Source organism: Cryptomeria japonica, chromosome 9 (assembly GCF_030272615.1).
Source record: "Cryptomeria japonica chromosome 9, Sugi_1.0, whole genome shotgun sequence".
NCBI classification, from domain to species: Eukaryota; Viridiplantae; Streptophyta; class Pinopsida; order Cupressales; family Cupressaceae; genus Cryptomeria; species Cryptomeria japonica.
In genome coordinates this window covers 489,308,284-489,328,860 of record NC_081413.1, presented here as the reverse complement: position 1 = coordinate 489,328,860, position 20,577 = coordinate 489,308,284, and the positions used below count along the sequence as shown (strand labels likewise).

Genomic DNA, 20,577 nt, shown 5'->3' with positions numbered 1-20,577 from the left:
GTTATTTAACTAAAGCTAAAACTTTATGTAGGTTATCCAAACATTAGTTAAATATGTGAAAATGACGGTAAGGAATAAGATTTCAACTGTCATCACTAATCAGATTGCCAAGCTGTTTCCCCTCTGTGGCTTCCATTGGTTTGACACTCACTCTGCTAGAGCCAACAGTTTCACCCTAACACATTGTCTGTCAGAGGCATGTCCCTTGATACTAATTGAAATAATCTACCAGTCTTATCAATTTAGGCAATTCAAAACGACATAATATTTCACAAACACCTTTTTGAGGTCAGGTTCACATTTCACAACAATCATTCACACTTCTCTGTCTATTTCAAAGGATTCCAAATGATTTGAGTTACATTCTAATGCCTTTTTCTTTTCAATATTTTTGCATGTTTCTCTAAGGTACCTTTATGGTAAGATAATGTGGCCTTCTTACTTAACTTCCATGTTTGTATGTTGTTTGTAACTAGGTCAGATGGGTTCGGATTGCCTTAAGGCAACATCTGAACCCATATAGGACTTGGTCCTATCCTAAAGGGGTAACGTGCCCCCAAGTTAAGTTCGGCCCCATACCTCCACGCCACCCTAAAAAGGCACCACGCCTCAATAAATAAAGTGGCGCCAAAAAGGATGAAGGCCGACTTGGATATATGGGTTAAAGACTCACATAAATCAAGTCAAATTGCAAATACATTTCATTCACTCATCTTACATGCAATCAGCAAACTATCTCTGCAATCAAAGGTGCGAAAATTAGAAGAGGATTGTGTGAACTTGTCCAAGAGGATACAAGGCAGTTTGGTGTAGACTTAGCGTATTTAGAAGGGCAGATCTGATATACAAAAGAGGATCAGATCTGGAGAATCAAGCTAAGTATTGTATTTGTACAATTAAGATTGAATACATAATCTGACCTGTGGGTCTTTAGTGCTGGGTTTTTCCTCCTTGGAGGTTTTCCCAGGGTATTTTGTGTTTGTCTCCTGCTCTCTTGTTTCATTCTTGGATCTACTTGATTATGATTTACTAAATGCTAACAAATAATGAAATGTTACAAATCTGATTACTGAACTAGGGCACAAATTTAACATGTATCAGTTCTTTGAAGGCCTTCTCTGTATTACAAGTATTAGTAATATTACAAAAATTGCAAATGGAAAATGAAAAGAAACTCTACAACAAATATCATTCAAGAAGAGAAAGCAAAAGGAGACCTCGGTTTAGGTTGTCCCAGGTCAACATTAGAAGTGCTGAAAAAATAAATTGGCAGTATCATATGAAGGAGCCAATACAAGACCTGATAATGACCAATGCTTCTGGATTTAACGACGTAAATTTTTACATCAATATGCCAGTACAATTATGTATAGTTATACATTACACACTACTTTTTATTGTTTTCTTCATATACATTTTATGTCATATTTTCTGCTCTTTATTCACTGCATGTTATATGCTTATATACCATATTCTTTTTACTTTATAAATTATTATTAAGATGCTTTATACATTATATATTATATTATTATGAATATGCTTTATACATTATATATTAATATACTAATAAATACAATAAATGAATTTTTTCCATTATAGACATTTATCATACAGGTTTCATTATATTTAGTTATCTATTATTTATCCATAGAATTGTTATATTATGACCTTATGACTTTACATTTTTATTTTTTAATTTATACGCTAATAAATTTTAATACCATTAAAGCACTTTTTGACCCCTATAAATAATCTTGCTTTTTTTGTCTATCCTTAGTTTTCTTTACTATTTGTTGTTTGTGTCCCTTACTCTCTGTTCCATCTCTCCCCCTTCTATTTAGTGAGCAAAACCAGTCTGCAATAATGATGGATCATCGAGTATGATCTGAAAATTGATGTGAATGACTTTTACATGGTTAAATCCAAAAGCATTCATGATCACTAATATGGACTGTGAAAATATTAAGACCTGATAATGTCAATCATTGAATAGCCTTGTTGAGCAATCTCAGTTTGATACTCCTGTTCTAGTATTCTAGTTGAGCCAATTAGTTCACTCTAGGTTCACTCTATCACATTGTATGTCAAAGGTGTCTTCCTCGATACTGGTTCCAAAAAAATCTGCCCGTCTCATCAATGTAGAAAATAATGCACAAGCATGAAATCTCATGAGGCACCTTCTTGAGTCGAGGTTAACAAAGGTCATTGACACTTCTAGGGTTGCTTTTAAGAGATGATTTGAGATCCATTTCAATGCCCTTTCTTCTCAATAATTTTGCAAGTTTCTCTGTTGTACCTTGAAGGTAAAGTACAACAGCCTGTTGAAAAAATGAATACAACAATTTTATTAAAATAACAGGATTGATTATCATAAAGAGTTTCATCTCCTTATATAGAGAATGGAGAAGAAACCACCCAAATGGATAAACATTACACGACTCACTTAAAAGCGAACTTAAAAAATAGAAAGAAAACACTTACCACTAAGGTGGCTTTATTACAACTGTAAGCCTTATCTTTTAATAATTTGGTATAATTCTATTACCCCCTCGCCCCCTTAAGGCTTAATTCACTGAAAACAAAACATAACTAAAAACATCCTTAACTGTAAATATGCCATTCTTCATAAGCTATTATTTGGAAACAAAACCATACACCAAATAGAACTCCATCAAGCTGCCTCAAACCTTCGTAAAGGTGTGGTTCCCAAACTGAATTCCCAAGTTCCTGGATTATCACCTCCCTGAACTCTCAAATCACAGATCTCCTGAACCATTGGACAACGATCCATGTTGAGCTACTTCAGTAAGCTCCATCAAGTTGTCTCATAAACCTTGGAAGGGTATGATTCCCAATATCACATACTCCCAAGCTAACTAGGCAACCATCCATTCCAAGCTATATATACTAGCTTTAAATCTGTCTTCACAGAATTAAGACTTCATTCAGAATGGTATAAAAAGCAACTTCTCCTTCACCACTGTCAGCATCAAGAGGATCTTCAACGATGTCTACATTAACTCCTTTGAGTTTTACTCTGAGAACATCATTTGCTCAAAATCTACAGTTCTAAATTGTGTAGCCCATTTTCTTGCAATACTAGAATTGTATCCCATTTTTGTCCTTAATCTTCTACTATTTGAGTTGCTACCTCAAGTTGAGGATCATCAGTTGCATCTCTTGCAATAGTTCACTTTTCTTCAGCTAGGAGAGCTAAAATCATGTCTTCCAAACTTTTATAAGAAAGTTGACGAAGAGTAATTATAACATTGCTGTATTTTGAAGGCAAACTATTTAGTAAAATAACTTTAACATCTTCATCATCCACTACGGCATTGACCTCTGCTAGTTATTGAAAAAGAGACCTCAAATTGTTCACGTGGCTTAACATAGTTACCTCATCAACCATCTTGAACTTCAACAGGTTAAGCTTTAAAGATACTTTTGCATTAACCATTGCTGCTCCAAATAGCGTATTCAAATTCTCCTAATTTTCCTTAGATGATTTTGCCAGATCTACATGATTTAACTCAGAATCAGAGAGGACAAGACCAATAATGGCTTTGGCTTTATCATCTATATTTTGCCATTCCGATACTTTACCAACATTTATAGGAAGTGTCTCATTTCCATTAACCATTCGTCGTAGATTCTTGTGTGTCAACTGCATTTGGATTTTTACTTTCCAAGTGTGAAAGTTAAACCAGAATATTTATCCAGCAGAATTTCCGTTTCCGAAAAATATAAATGCCCAAATAATGAAACTCAAAATTTTTAAACACTAACACATAATTTCAAAAAATTCCCTTGAAGTTCATGCCCTTTCTGAAAATTGGCACAAACCCTAGGTGGTGGTTTGCAGGCAATCATCTTAAAACCCTTTAAAATGTTGAAAAATCAATGAAATCCATTAGCATATTCATGTGCCCTAGCCACGAGTTCCTTTTACTTCTGCTCGTGTGTTTAAAAAAACCCTAAAAAAACATGTTCACTTGGAAGATTTGCCATGATTTTACGAAAAAATGTTAAAAAAAGCTTCAAAAATAAAACCTAGCTTCTAGAGGACTTAAGAAAAAAGTCACAGTGCACCCCTAAAAATCACTGCAATTTATTTTTAGTAGAAAACATGTGCAATTTCCAGAAAAATATTGATGCAATTTTCAAAGAAAAACTGCACAGTTTTCAGAAACCTAGCCACCAGAATTGCAATTTAAACAATCACGCTTTTAAAAGTACAAAAACCACAACACTCCTTTTTAGGGCCATAATTGCAGTCGCAGTTTTTTCCTACAAAGAAAAAATAAACAATGCGACTTTAACCTTCCATAAAGATTGTCAAAATAACTAGAGCAAACAACATGATTTACGCACAATAAAAAAACAAGCATAATTTTTAGAAAAACCCTAGCATCTGAACTTTTTTTGCAACAACTAATCGAACTTCCTACGTAACCCCCTACTCTAATATCATATTGCAATAATTAGTTGAGCACAATATTTTTTTAAAATAACTGGATTGATCATTACTAAGAGTTTCATCTCCTACTATAAAGACTGGAGAAAAAGCCACAAATGGATAAACATTACATAATCACTAAAAAGCGAAAAGCAAACTAAAAAAAAGAAGAAAGAAAACACTTACCACTAAGGTGGTTTTATTACAACTATAAGCAATATCTTTTAATAATTTAATATTATTCTAATACAACATTCTTAACTTCCATAACCTATGTCAGTTCTGGCAAGGCCCTCTATGCATTGGGAGAGTTAGTATTGTTGAAAATATTATAATTGGCAATGGAAAACAGATGCATTGCACTAAAAATCAATCAAGAGAAAACGAACAGATTCCTCGGTTGGCACTACCCCAAGCCTACATTAGAAGCAAATTGTGGAATAACAGAATTGGCACCTTCATATGAAGGAACCAATACAAGACCTTAGTGACCTTAGCAGGGCAAGCTTGGCTGACCAATCCTAAGAGGAAGCATTACTTGGCTCTCAGAAATGAAGATCCTAAAATCATACACTCCTACATCACTCCCAGCACATAAATTTCAAAAAAGATCTTACTTTAACTTCCAATGGAAATTAAAAAAACTACTGTACTCATTTCTGCAGCTTTAGACCTGTTTTTCTGAGAAAAGTTTCATTTAATAGAAATGAATGCACACTTGAGTGGACGACTGGAATAATTTTCGTTTTTGATTCCAAGGAAAGCAATCAAAAAACAAACAAGCATCTGTTGTTTCAATTTTAATAATAGACGATATGAATCCTATCATAGACTCACAAACCATACTACGAAAAAACACCACCGTACTCATTTCTGCATCTTTTGACCTGTTTTGCTGAAAAAACTTTTTTATAGCAAAGAATACACACTTGAGTGGATGACTTGAATCATTTTCTGTGCAACCAGAAAACAAATAACTATTGATTGAATTTTAAAAATAGACAATATGAATCTTATCGTAGACTCACAAGCCCTCCTAAGCCAAAATACTTTACATGAGGAGATTACAGTAACTAATTTCACTATACATAAGTACAAAATCTCACCAAAAAAAAAAAGAATCCATTCCAAGTTCCAAATGATAGAAACCACCCCTCTACTTACGATAAAAAATATGGGAAATCATCTAGTGAAACAACAATATCCTTCCACTCTATCAATGCTCTGTGAAGTATCTCTTTATAGATCTGACTTTCTTTAGGCTTGCTTGGTGACTTTTTACTCTTTTCAGATTTTAGACGATTTCTTAGTTCTCTTTGTTCTCTTTTTCTTCTGACTTGAAGAGCATTAAAAGCAGCACCACAAGCATATGGAAAGCTTATAGAAGTAACTGTAGCCGCTGTTCCTGCGGCAATGCCAACTGCAAGTGCTAAAAATAGAGCTTTATCCAGTCTTCCATCCATCAGATTCTGCAGTCAAAGATATGAATCGGCTATTAAATAAAATTGCTCAAGACATGCATACAGGTTCTACACTTTAAAAAATAGATAAAATTCCAGCAATAAATAGAGAATCAATCAAGCATCTCCGAAGTTCTGATTATACGGATCAAAGTCAAATGATAAATAGACAAAAAATCTGTGGAATCTAAGTTGCAAGCTCTTCAAAACTAGTAGCTAATTGATTTCTTTATTAGTGTTCATCATAATACCAAATTTCAAGTAGTCCCAACTGTTATTCATAAAGCATGAAGAAATACGATATAAAATATAGCCACTTGCTAAGGAACAAACCAATTTTGCCTATACAATATTCAAAGATAAAGGCTTTTACTTTTAAACATGCCCATAAACACTAAGTTAAACTGTCTAGTTTTTATGTGTTCAATATTTGCTATTAACCCTATTTTTGTGTGAATGATAAAAATTTCAAGAGACACTCAGAAAGACTTATGTTAGATGAGCTTATCAAAACCTCTGACTCCTGACACATTAATAATCCAATAAGATAATGAGGATTAAATAGCTTCTATGTATAATAAACAAGAATATTAAAGAACAAAATACCTCTAAAATTAACAACTGGTTCTTTTAGTTTTCAACGAACCAAAATATTGCTTCTAGGAAATTCAGTGGTAGTGAAAAACACATTGTTGAATAGTATTGAAAATCGATCAAATATTTAGGATTTTCCATTAGAAAAAGGGGCCTATTTGGTAGTCTAATAGAACAAAAACCTCATTTATAGAGGAGAGTTTTAAAAATTCAAATGAAACCCAATTATCATATCAATGTCTTTGGATGAAAAATGTTTTGTAATGCATGTTAATTCAATCAATTAAAAAGAACTGACCAATGCATGTATTGGTATGATCCTATATTTGTTACTTATCACACAAACCAGGAGATGTGTCTCATGATCCCTAGTGCATGTCTCCAAGACAGGCATACATTTCAGCCTTCAGGTATAAGACTTATCGTGTCTCTAGGCCCCAAGAAAGTTTACCAAAGCTTCCTGCCATCTCAAGGTACATAAATTCTCATCATTTGCTACCACTTCTAAATGCTATTGTTCTGAAAAATGTGCCCACACACACACATTCCTAAAAACATCAATTGTCATCATCTGGTACGACTTTTAAATGTTGTTATTCAGAAGAATGTGTAAACACAAACACAAACGTGTGCATGTATGTTCATATTTTTATTTTTATGTATTTCATTTTCTGTCTCAACTATTCCATACCCAAAATACATCTGGGGGCAAGGTGACCATGCTAGTCAATTTTATGCACATGGTCCATGGCTATGGATGAAGGGAAGGGGCACAAAGACAATTTAAAATTTCAGGAAAGTTAATCATGGGATGGTGGATATTTAGCTTTCCAAGAAGATATATTGATTTTGATGCTGCTCAGATGAATTTAATAATGTGAAAGGACATTTGAATGCATCTAATCTAAAGACTTATGCATTGACTTGGCTTTAAAGAAGACTTTATCTTGCTTAGATCATACATTGTTATTATCTGTGTTGGCATTGTGTTGTCATTGATGTCAACCGGTATAGGATGGCAACCCGTATGGGAGATTGAAGTGCAGTGTTGTCATTGATGTATACCGGAAATGGTGTCATTGCTGTCATCTAGTATAGCAGGTTACCGGTACACAAGTTAGTGTTGACTTGTATTGAAGACATGTATTGGAGACCAGTATGGTTTGATGACCGGTGAGTAATGGGTTGGCAGTGTATGATTGCCAACCGGCAAGCATGTGACCAATTAGAATGCAAGGTTCTGCAAATGAAGAAGTGCAGACAACCAGTATACAAGTTGAGGTCATAAAACAAGACTCCCACCAGATGAAGAGAAGACTAACAGTGAGTTCGCCTAACCGGATCATATGTGCCTGTTTGAAGATATGCCTGCTCAAACAAGGAAGCCATATTGGTGCAATGTTGGAAGCAGATGACAAAGATCCAATCCCACTGGTAAGTGGAAACTATCTCCCATTATGCATGGAATGCATCATAACCCTCCGAGATAAGACAAAGAAGTAGATGGCAGCTAGGTCGAAGGCTCACACCGGATCTACCGATGAATCACAAGGATGCCTCAGGTGTATCAAATCAAAGATATGCACCGGATCAGCAAGGCTTGGCATGTTATGCCACCGGGACAGAGAAGGAAGGATAAGTTTGTCACTTTGACAAACCTGTTGATAGGAGAGTCGGGTTGATGAAGATGAAGGCAAGGTTGAGCAGCTGCAAACAGAGATACAACCGGATTGCAAATGCAAACAGATGGAGACTGTTGAAGGTTGATGACATGGTGTCAACAAGGTGATTACTGGCTTAGTCACCGGGTTCGCCGAATTTCATGGTTGAAGTTCGAAATTCAACAAACATTAAAAAAATGTATAAAGTTTGTTGAAATTCATCGCTAAATTCGTACGGAGCACTTTGTATTAGGTTTTTTCAAAACAAAATTCCTCCTGCTCACGGCTAGGGCACTACATATTTTTTCAAGGCATGACAACAAAGAAACGGTGGGTGAGAGGATATGTTTTACTCAACATGCCACCACGGGATCAGTCTACTTGAAATCGTGATGGTTGTCGAGCAATAGATTTGGTAGTGTTCGTTCTTGGCTTAGCTTTCATTCATTCCACGACTGCTCTCTCTCTCCTGTCATTTTCATTCATTCCCACTGCTCTCTCCTGTCGTGTTCCCACTACTCTCTCTTGTTGCGACTTCTTTTGAAGAATTTAAATTTTCTTATATGTAGTCGATTTAAAACTTTTCTATGGTTTAGAATTTTTTATAACATATATTTTATATTTGAATAATTTAGCTTTATTAAAAATTAATATTATTTTTAATAATTGCAAATGCAAACAGATGGAGACTGTTCAAGGTTGATGACATGGTGTCATCAAGGTGATTACTCGCTTAGTCACCGGGTTCGCCGAATTTCATGGTTGAAGTTCGAAATTCGATGAACATTAAAAAAAATGTATACAGTTCGTTGAAATTCATCGCTAAATACGTACGGAGCACTTTGTATTAGGTTTTTTCAAAACAAAATTCCTCCTGCTCGTGGCTAGGGCACTACATATTTTTTCAAGGCGTGACAACAAAGAAACGGTGGGTGAGAGGATATGTTTTACTCGACATGCCACCACGAGATCAGTCTGCTCGAAATCGTGATGGCTGTCGGGCAATAGATTTGGTAGTGTTCGTTCTTGGCTTAGCTTTCATTCATTCCATGACCGCTCTCTCTCTCCCATCATTTTCATTCATTCCCACTGCTCTCTCCTGTCGCGTTCCCGCTACTCTCTCCTGTTGCGACTTCCTTTGAAGAATTTAAATTTTCTTATATGTAGTTGATTTAAAACTTTTCTATGGTTTATAATTTTTTATAACATATATTTTATATTTGAATAATTTATATTTATTAAAAATTAATATTATTTTATTTATATTAAATTTTAATATATTTAAACTTAATATTATTTTACTTGTTTATTTTTATTTTTAAATATTAATATTTAATAATAACTAAACATATTTAATTTATATATCTTAAAAAATTACATATGGCGAATTTAATTCGAATTTTATACATTTCAAATTTTTTCCTTGTCGAACTTCATTCGAATTTCAAAGTTGTCGAACTTCGAATTCGAATTCAAACCTGGTGACTTAGATTACCGGTAAGTATGTCCAACAATGAGCAAGCAAAAGTGCATAAGTGAAAGGCTCCCATCTAGTGAAGATGTGCATATGAGGTGGCTTGGCAAGTGTGATGATCGGTAAGGGTGTTCCACTGAAAGATCAGCAAAGTGCATGTTTGAAAGCAAACCGGTTAGCGTATAACTGGCAGGGTTAGAGAACCAATAGGTATGAACCTGGTTATGTGGTTGCTCGGTGATCTTGTCTGAACCGACTTAGATGGCTTAGCAGATGTGGATGCCGACAGAGACGCCATGTGGAGTCCAAGTGTCAAACCAATGGACCGTGCATTGTCGGTGAGGTAGGTGGTGACTGGTTGACATTAATGTCAATAGCGCAAATCACGGGTCAAGAGCAGAAGGGTGCGGCTCGAGACAGAACGGATTCATTGGCATCATGATCGATGCAGTTTGTCCCGGTGCTGATTGAGGTAGGTGAAGCTATCTGCGTGATCGCTTCATGGTGTTTGACAAGTGCAGGTTGTCGTGTTTGACAAGTGCAAGTTGTCGTGTTTGCCAAATATGGCAAACGTGATCTGGATGCAAAAGGATTGGCGGAATTTGTTTGATCCGTTGCAAGTGATTGATCTCTGGAAGGAGACCTAATTGGATTTGGTTTGCCTCGAGGTCGATGAAGGAACCCTAGCGCGCCAGAAGTTTGAAAGTCATTTTGGCGGGAAGGCATAGTATAAATGTGCAGATCGAGGACCAAATCTAGTGTTGTTGCACGAGAGAGAGTGAAGCCGATGAAGGGAGTGAAACCAGAAAGTTAATCAATCAAGTGCCCATCGACAATCACAGAGGAGACTGAGTGTATGAGAGAGAACCGGTAAGAAGAGTGCAATCGGCAAGGGTAAGGTAACCGGCAGTCTGTCATCGAGCAGTAGTAGAATCGGTAAGAAGGTAGCTGCAATGAGCAAAGGAGAGCAGAGAGAAAGAGAGAAGAGGTAGAGAAGATCAGAGCAGGGTTAAACCGGCAAGTGGAGTAACCGGCAAGCTGAGAACCGGTTGTGAGCAAAGAGCAGAGTCCCGGTAGAGAAGAAGCAGAGGCTGAACCGGTAAGGTTGCAGTAGAGAGAAGGTGAGCAAAGAACTGGCAGAGACCTGGATAGAGGTGAACCGGTGGAGAGACATGTGTGAGAGTTACAAAGTTCATTTGTAACAAGGATATTACTTTTGTATTGATATATGTTATTGTAATCACTGAGTTGGAACTCGGTGCAGGGGTTGGTGCTCCTTGGGATGGTGCCCTAAATGTTGTAACCACTATTTCATTGTGAGGCTGGATTGGAGCAATAGACTCCAGCAGCATTTCTCACCGAGGTTTTTTCCCATGTTGGGTTTTCCTCGTACATCCAGTGTTATGTGATGTTTCTTTTGTGTGTGGTTGCATTTGTGTCATCCTCCTATCTCACCGGTATGTTTACTTAGTGTTAGATCTGCTAACCGGTACCCACACACTTAGGAGTAAAAGGTTAAAGTTTGGAAACCGCTGATTCCCCCCCCCCCCTCTCAGTGGCATCTTGTGTTCAACAATCTCAAGAGAGTTAGTGAGAGGCTGATCCTGCATCTCAATCAAAGCAAGGGTAGAAATATAGTTGTCTACAATATTCCTAAGAATTTGGTCTATGAATTCTAACAAGGCTTCTCTATGAGCACTATGTTAAAAATGAAGCTTCAAACCATCAAAGTTTGTGTGTCGGATTTGATCCAAAAATCTTGAAAGTAAAATATGGATAAATTGGCAACTTACACAAGTTATCCCAGCACCTAAGCCCTTGCATAAACTTCCACCAAGAGATCGAAACAATTTACCCACACATTTACGCACATTTGGTCCACACAGTTGTACTCTTTGAAGAGATGGATAGAAGAGACAACAGCACTCAATTAAAGCACAATTGATGTCTAGACACACTATGTAGTCTCTACTCTGATACTGATATTTGTATTTTTTGTTTCGTTTGTGGCACTTGACGCATCTGTGATTTTCATCGTTATCAATGAGTCAAAATGTAAGCTCAGGATGGATGTTGTGTATAAGGGTTGACCTCAATGCTAGGCACAGAGAATGAACATAGATGTCTAAGTTACATGATCTGTATGCAAAACCATTCATTGATTCTCTCCAAATGTTGCAGTGTTCTAGTAGGCACTTGCTCTAAAATATAAGCAATGCATACTCAAAATACCAGGGATTCAAACACGCATCAGGTGATGTAAAACACAATGTGGAACATTAAATTACACATCAAACATGTAAAGCCGATATTCGCTCCGTTAATTTTACATCTTTTGCATGTATGTTGTGACAAATTTTCTACTAAAGATAGTTCGTGTTCAAGGCACCCATAATCTAGCGATGGCACTGAATGAAGTGGATCAAAAGAATCTGGCATTGAATAAAGGTGGATTGGATATTTCTTGTATAACAAGTGGAGGTGTATGAGGTGTAGGTCGAAAACATGCCACTGGTGTATAAGGTGTAGGTGGACTGCATACCCCTAAGACGAAAGATGGTGCTTGTCCTGAAGTGGATGTACATGTATTTAGGTAGGGTGATTGAGTGGAACAAATGATGATGATTCAAATGGGTTGAACGACATTAGTTCCAATGGCCACAATTGAGGAAGATGGTCAGCCTGATTTAACCCCACTAGGGACATGGGAGGCGACATATATGGGCTTATTTCATTGGACATTTTTCAGAAGCTGAGCATTGGCACTGAGGGCGTCGCCTGATTTAGGTCAAGGAGAGTATAAGACACTACCTGTTGACAATGGGCCAGCGTCCCTCGCAGGGATTCGCCGCATGGTTTAACAGACTCCTGTGGATTCTATAAGTCTAGTGGTTGTATCAGGCATTGACAGGTCGATATTTTGGTGCAACAGCAACCCTAGCTTGCAACAAGTGGTATCAAAGCTTGGTCACGGGTTCAAATCTTGTAGGCCGCGGCGAGTGACGCTGGGAGGGGGATTGTTGGCAGTGGGCCAGCATCCCTCGCGGGGATTCGCGACATGGTTTAACAGCTTCCTGTGGATTCTATAAGTCTAGTGGTTGTATTGGGCATTGACTGGTCGATCTTTTGGTGCAACGGCAACCCTAGCTTGTAGCATTACCTTGTCCCTAGCCTACTAATGTTGAGCTTAAAATAACCCCCACCTTCCACGACCTTGTCCCTGTGATAAAACATGAGTACACAATGGCTCATGAAGGATGTCCCATCCGATTCGAGTTCGTTACAAACCGAGTTAAATCCTCGTTCAAGTTGGTTGTGACATCACTTCGTGATTCAAAGGATCCTACTCACTTTAATGCGACAAACCATTATGTGCAACCAGGTATGTTGCCTTTGCGGTGGAGCTCGACTCCTCATTGAATGCAAAGATTTCTACTCCAAGCTGCTAACCTTGGTCGTAGGATCGTCTCGGCAAGGCGGCATCAGATTCACTAAAGTACACTCTTTTGGAAAGATCTAAGAGGTCTTCTTAAAGAGTGCACTCCAACAAATGCATTCATTTTGTGCATGTTGCCTTTGACGTTAGTGAAGCTATCAAAGGGTTTTCTTGTATTTTCCTAAGGAGGTTGAACGCACTAGAGATTTTCTTTGAGTTGAGCAACTTGCTACAAAAGATTTGTATAAGCAAGTGCTTGATCTTCCATGGTGTAGATAAATAATGTACAGTACTTTCCAAGCAGGCATTATCGACTGAGTCTGACCTGCTTGGCCTCTTTAGGTTGTTGCATTATAGATTTTTTGCATCAAAAATGGAGAATGAAATATCAATTTGCCCCAACTTTATGTGTTTTTGTGAATTTTAGTGTGATGCAAATTTTCTTTGATGTTGAGTTCTTTTCTATGTGATTTCTTACCTTTGTGAACAATTACGGGGTCCAAGTAACTCTACTATTGCATAGCGAGTCTCTTTGAAGGCGTAGTCGATTTTGCGTTCTCCTTGTAACCTCCTTCGAGTCGAGTCACAGAGATCATCTTGAAGGCGGGTTGCAAATTGCAACCCCCTTACACATTCGTTATCCTTGTATCTAAGCCCTTGCTTACACTTCCACCGAGAAATCGAAACGTCTTACCTACAAATTTACGCACAATTGGTCTATGCGATTATACTCTTTGGAGAGATGGATAGGAAAGAGAATGCCACTTGATTAATGCACAATTAATGTCCAAACACACAGTGCAGTCTCTACTGTCACACTAATATTTGTATCTTCTAGTTTGTTTATGGCATTTGATGCATCTATGTTTTTCATCGTTATCAGTGAGTCAAAATGTATGCTGGGCATGGATGTTGTGGGTAAGAGCAAACCTCGATGCTATACACATAGGATAAAATAGATATCTAAGTTACGTGATCTGTATGCAAAACCATTCATGGATTCTCTACAAATGTTGTAGTGTTCTAGTACGAACTCGGTCTGAAATATAAGGAGTGCATATTCAGGATACCAGGGATGTAGACACACATCAGGCAATGTGGAATGTTAAATCATACCTCAAACATGTATAGTCGATATTCACTCCATAAATTGTATATCCTTTGCATGTATAGTGGTAAATCTTTTACTACAAACAATTCGTGTTGATGGCGCCCATAATTTGGCAGTGGTGCTAAATGAAGTGAATAGGTATAATCTTGTGCTTAATGAGGTAGATTTCTTGTATTTTCCTGAAAACCATTTGCACCTGATTCAGCACCAAATTATTCCAATCCACTTCATTTACTGCAACTGCCAGATTATGCGTGCCATGAACACGAACTATCTTGAGTAAAAGATTTACCACAATATACATGGAGAGGATATAACATTTACGGAGCGAATATTGGCTGTACATGTTTGAGGTGTGATTTAGTGTTCCACATCACCTGATGTGTGTTTGTATCCCCGATATCCTGTGTATGTGCCACTTATATTTCAAACCGAGTGCATACTAGAACAATGCAATATTTGCAGAGAATCCATGAATGGTTTTCCATACATATCATGTAAATCAAACATTTATGTTCATTCTATGTGCATAGCATTGCCGCCCACCCTTACCCACAACATCCATCTCGAGCACACATTGTGACTCATTGGTAACGATGAAAAACATAGATGCATCAAGTGCCATAAACGAACCAGAAAATACAAATATCGGTATGAGTAGAGATTGCACAATGTGTCTGGAAATAAATTGTGCATTAATCAAGTGCCACAGTCTTTCCATGGCATCTCTTCAAAGAGTACAACTACGTAGACCAAATGTGCATAAATTTGTAGGCAAGACGTGTAGATTTCTTGGTGGAAATGTAAGCAAGGGCTTAGGTACTAAGATAATATGTGTAAGGGGGTTGCAATCTGTAACCTACCTTCAACATGATCTATGCAACTCAACTCACCCAAGGAGCTTGTGAGGAGCACGCAAAATCGACTACACCTTCAATGATTCTCGCTATGCAATAGTAGAGTTACTTGCACCGCGTAACAATTCACAGAAATAAGAAATCGCACAGAAAAGAACTTAGGATGAAAACAAATTCACATTGCACTAGAAATCAAAAAAATACATAAATTTGGGGCTAAGAGATTATCCATTCTCCAATTTTGATGCACAAAAATTATAACGCAATTTAGAGAGGCAAAGCAGGTTGGACTCAACCGATAATGCCTGCTAGCAAAGAATGTACATTATTCATCTACCCAATGGAAGATCAAGCACTTGCCTACAAATTCTCTACAGGGAGTCACACAACTCAAAGAAAATCTTGAACGCACCAAACCCCCTCAAGAAAATACAAGAAAACCCTCTGCTAGTTTCACCCACACCAAACTCAACATGCACGGAATGAAGGTATTTGTTGGAGCGCACTCTTCAAGAAGACCTCTTCGATCTTTCCAAAAGAGCACACTTTACCGCATCTTATGTTGACTTGTTAGAATGATCCAATGGCTAGGGTTAGCAGCTTTGAGCAAAAATCTCGACATCCAATGAGTCAAGCTCCACCACAAAGGCAGTGTACTTGGTCGCACATAACAGATCGTCGCATTAAAGGGAGCACGATCCTGTGAATCACGGAGCGATGTCACAACCAACTCGAACAAGGATTTCACACAACAAGATCGTGGCCATTTGATCCAACTTGACTTGTAAAGAACTCAAATCGGTTAGGACATCCTTCATGAGCCATTGTGCACTCATATTTCATCGTTGGGACAGGGTCACAAAAAGTGCAACGCATGTCAAAATCAACAACAGCAGGCTATTGTCAAGGTAGTCTCTTATACTCTCCCCAACCTAAATCAAGCAAGACCCCCGATGCTAGTGCTCAACTTCTGAAAAATGTCCAATGAAATAAACCCATATTTGTCACCTCCCCTATCCCTAGTGGAGTTTAATAAGGTTGAAGACTCTTTAATTGTTGAACCTCTTCCTCAACTGTGGCCATTAGAACTAATGTTGTTCAACCCATTTAAATCATCATCATTTGTCCTCAATCACCTTGCCCAAATCCAGGCACATCCACTTCAAGCCGAGCACCATCTTTCCACTTAGGGGTATCCACTCCACCTACACCTCACACACTTGTGGCATATACTCCACCTACACCTCATAAACCTCCACCTATAATACAAGAGATATCCAATCCACCTTATTTAGTGCCAGATTCTTCCAATCCACCTTATTTAGTGCCAAATTCTTCCAATCCACTTAATTCAATGCCATTGCAAGATTATGGGCACCATGAACACAAACTGTCTTTACTAGAAAATTTGACACAATATACATGCAAGAGATGTAATATTTACGGAGCGAATATCAGCTATACATGTTTGAGGTGTGATTTAATGTTCCACATTGCATATTCTACATTACTTGACATGTGTCTACATATCTGGCATCCTGAATATGCATCGCTTATATTTTAGAGCGAGGGCATACTAGAACATTGCAACATTTGTAGAGAATCAATGAATTGTTTTGCACATTGATCACATAACTCTAACATCTATGTTCATCCTATGTGCATGGCATTGTGGACCACCCTTACCCACAGCATCCATCTCGAACATACATTTCAACTTATTGATAACAATGAAAAACATTGATGCATCAAGTATTATAAACGAACCAAAAAATAAAAATATCATTGTGAAAGTATAGACTGCATAGTGTCTCTAGACATCAAGTGCGCATTAATCAAGTCCCATGGTCTTTCCTATCCATCTTTTCAAAGAGTACAACTGCATAGACCAAATGCATATAAATTTGTAGGTAAGACATGTCACATTTCAAGCTTTCGGTGAAGTATAAGAAAGGGCTTAGGTACTGGGATAACATGTGTAACGAGCTTGCACTCTAAAACCCACCTTCAACATGGTCTTTGCGACTCGACTCGCCCAAGGATGCTACAAGGAGCATGCAAAATCGACTACGCCTTCAAAGATTCTCACTATGAAACAATAGAGTTACTAGCAACACGTAATGATTTACAAAAGAAGAAATCGCACAAAAAAAAAACTCAGCACGAAAAAATTCACATCGCACCAAAAATCACAAAAACACATAGGTTTGGGGCAAAGCAATTATCCATTCTCCTTTTTCGACACAAAAAAATTATAATGCAACAACTCAGAGAGGCAAAGCAAGTCAGGCTCAAACAATAATGCCTTCTTGCTAAGAACTGTACATTATTCATCTACCCCATGGAAGATCAAGCACTTGCTTACACAAATCCTATGCAACAAGTGGCTCAACTTAAAGATCGCTTATGAAAATACAAGAAAACCCTCCACTAGCTTTGCAAACACCAAACTTTGTTGAAAATTAGCTAGTTCGGATAAAGGCAATTTCCAATTGTATTTGTTTAAAATGTTATACGATATATTATTGGGGCTGGGCCCAAATCGATTATAATAAATAAAGGCAATAACTTCATTATGAGGCAGGACCTATTGAGCAGTCTAATAATATTATTGTAAAATGTAAAACATATAAGCAAGCTGACTTGCTAACTTGACACCTCAAGTCAAGTATATAATCAAGTCAGTTGTATGGCATTAGACACAATCATATCATGCGAATCACATCTCTCAAGTCAGCGAATTTGTAATGAGCCTCAAGTCAGCGAAATTGTTACCTTAAGCATATTCATCTTCTTCAAGGTTAGCGCACATACTTCTCCATTGGCAGGTCTGATATACATGATGCTAGGTCTGCAATAGTCACCTTAAGTCTGAGACAGACTTCTGGAAGGCCAGCGAATCATCCCTATGCAAGCGAATTCCTTCTACATATTAGTGTATCACATCTCCAAGACAGCAAAGCAGATTTGATACATTTCGGTCTCCACATAGATCAAGCGAATTTGGTTGAAGACTGTTTTAGCAGCAAACTGATCTTATATTGGAGATAAGTTTCATGTCTTGCAATTGCCTTCATATTTGACATAATACAATTGAATTTGAGGCTGGGTTTTTCACCTCCAAGAGGGAGGTTTTCCCAGGGTATTGTTGTGTTGTGTTTATGTTGCATTGTGTTTTTCATTGCACTTTTCAGTTTACATTGAATTATGTTATATCTGATTGATAAAATTAACAAACTCAACCTGCACAAAATAAATGCATTTATTGGAGTGCTCTCTTTAAGAAGACCTCTTCGATCTTTCCAAAAAAGAGCAATTTACCGCATCTCATGCAACCTTGTCGGGCCGATCCTACGGCTAAGGTTAGCGGCTTGGAGCGGAAATATCGGCATCCAATGAGTCAAGCTCCACCGCAAAGGCAGCGTACCTGGTCGCACATAACAGATCAGTGCATTAAAGGGAGCACGATCCTATGAATCACAGAGCGATGTCACAACCAACTCAAACAAGGATTTCACACAACAAGATCGTGGCCATTCGATCCAACTCGACTTATAACGAACTTGAATCGATCGGGACATCCTTCATGAGCTGTTCCACACTCTTTGTTTTATTGCTGGGACAGAGTCACGGAAAGTGCGGGGCATGTGAAGCTAAACAGCAACAGGCTAGGGACACGGTAATCTCTTATCCTCTCCCCGACCTAAATCAGGCAACACCCTTGGTGCCAGTCCTCGACTTCTGAAAATTGTCCAATGAAATTAGCCAATATTTGTCGCCTCCGCTATCCCTAGTGGGGTTTAATCAGGCTGAACCTGTTCCTCAATTGTGGCCATTGGAACTAATGTCATTCAACCCATTTGAATCATCATCATTTGTCCCACTTAATCACCCTATCTAAACCCAAGCACATCCACTTCTGACCAATCACCATCCTTCCACTTAGGGGTATCCACTCCACCTACACATCATACACCAACAACATAATCTCCTACACCTCATACACCACCTGTTATACAAGAAATATACAATCCCCCTTATTAAATGCCAGATTCTTCCGATCCACTTTGTTCAATGTCATCGCCAGATTATGAGCTCCATGAACACAAATTGTCTTTAGTAGAAAATTTGACACAATATACATGCAGAAGATGTAAAATTTACAGAGTGAATATTGCCTATACATGTTTGAGGTGTGATTTAACATTCCACATTGAATGTTCTACATTACCTGACGTGCTTCTGCATCCCCGGCATACTGAATATGCACTGCTTATATTTTAGAGCAAGTGCATACTAGAACGCTATAATATTTGTAGAGAATTAGTGAATGGTTTTGCATAGTGATCACGTAACTCAAACATCTATGTTCATCCTTTGTGCATAGCATTGAGATCCACCCTTACCCACAGCATCCATCTTGAGCGTACATTCTGACTCATTGATAACAATGAAAAACAAAGATGCATCAAGTGACACAAACGAAGCAGAAAATACAAATATCAATGAGAGTATAGATTGCATAGTGTGTTTGGACATCAATTGTGCTTTAATCAAGTGCCATGGTCTCTCATATCCATCTCTTCGATGAGTACAACCACGTGGACCAAATGTGCGTAAATTTGAAGGTAAGATGTCTCAATCTCTTGGAAGAAGTTTATGCAAGGGCTTAAGTACTAGGATGACATATGCGTATGGGGGTTGCGCTCTACAACCCCCTTTTGGTACAATCTTTGCGACTCGACTCGCCCAAGGAGTCTGCGAGGAGCACATAAAGTCGATTACGCCTTCAAAGATGCTCGCGATGCAACAGTAGAGTTACGTGCACCATGTAACGATTTACAGAAACAAGAAATAGCATAGAAAAGAACTCAACATGAAAGAAAATTCACATTGCACCAGATATCACAAAACACATAAATTCAAGGCAAAGAGATCATCCATTGCCCATTTCAACACACAAAAGTTCTAATGCAACAACTCAGAGGCAAAGCAGGGTCCAACTCAACAAATAATGCCCGCTTGCACAAAACTGTACATTATTCAACTACCCCATGGAAGATCAAGCACTCACTTACACATCCTATATAGCGAGTCACTCGATTCAAAGAAAATCTCAAGCGCACCCAACCCCCTCACAGAAATACAAGAAAACTCTCTGCTAGTTTCGCTCACACCAAACTCAATGTGCATAGAATTGATGCATTCCTTTAAGCACACTAAGAATACCTCTTCGATCTTTCTAGAAGAGCACACTTTACTGCATCTCACGATGACTTGTCGGGACTCGAACAAGTATTTCACATAGCAAGATCAAGGGCATTCAATCCAACTTGGCTTGTAACGAACTCAAATCGGTCAGGTTTTCCTTGATGAGCCATTATGCATTCATGTTTTATTGTTGGGACATGGTTGCAGAAAGTACGGGACATGTCAAGCCCAACAACGGCAAGCTATGGTCAAGGTAGTCCCTTATACCCTCCCCCACCTAAATCAAGCAACGCCCTTGGCGTCGATGCTCAACTTCC

The 20,577-nt window shown here is 38.0% G+C and overlaps 1 protein-coding gene across 1 annotated transcript in view; it reads right to left on the bottom strand.

Moving 5' to 3' along the window:
* LOC131079700 (peroxisomal ATPase PEX6) overlaps positions 1 to 20,577 on the bottom strand; it is a 111,226-nt gene that overhangs the window by 82,473 nt on the left and 8,176 nt on the right. Inside the window, exon 2 of the mRNA XM_058017729.2 lies at positions 5,621 to 5,925. Within this exon, the coding sequence (XP_057873712.1) occupies positions 5,621 to 5,919 (299 nt within the window). The 5' untranslated portion in view covers positions 5,920 to 5,925. The remainder of the gene's footprint in view (positions 1 to 5,620; positions 5,926 to 20,577) is intronic.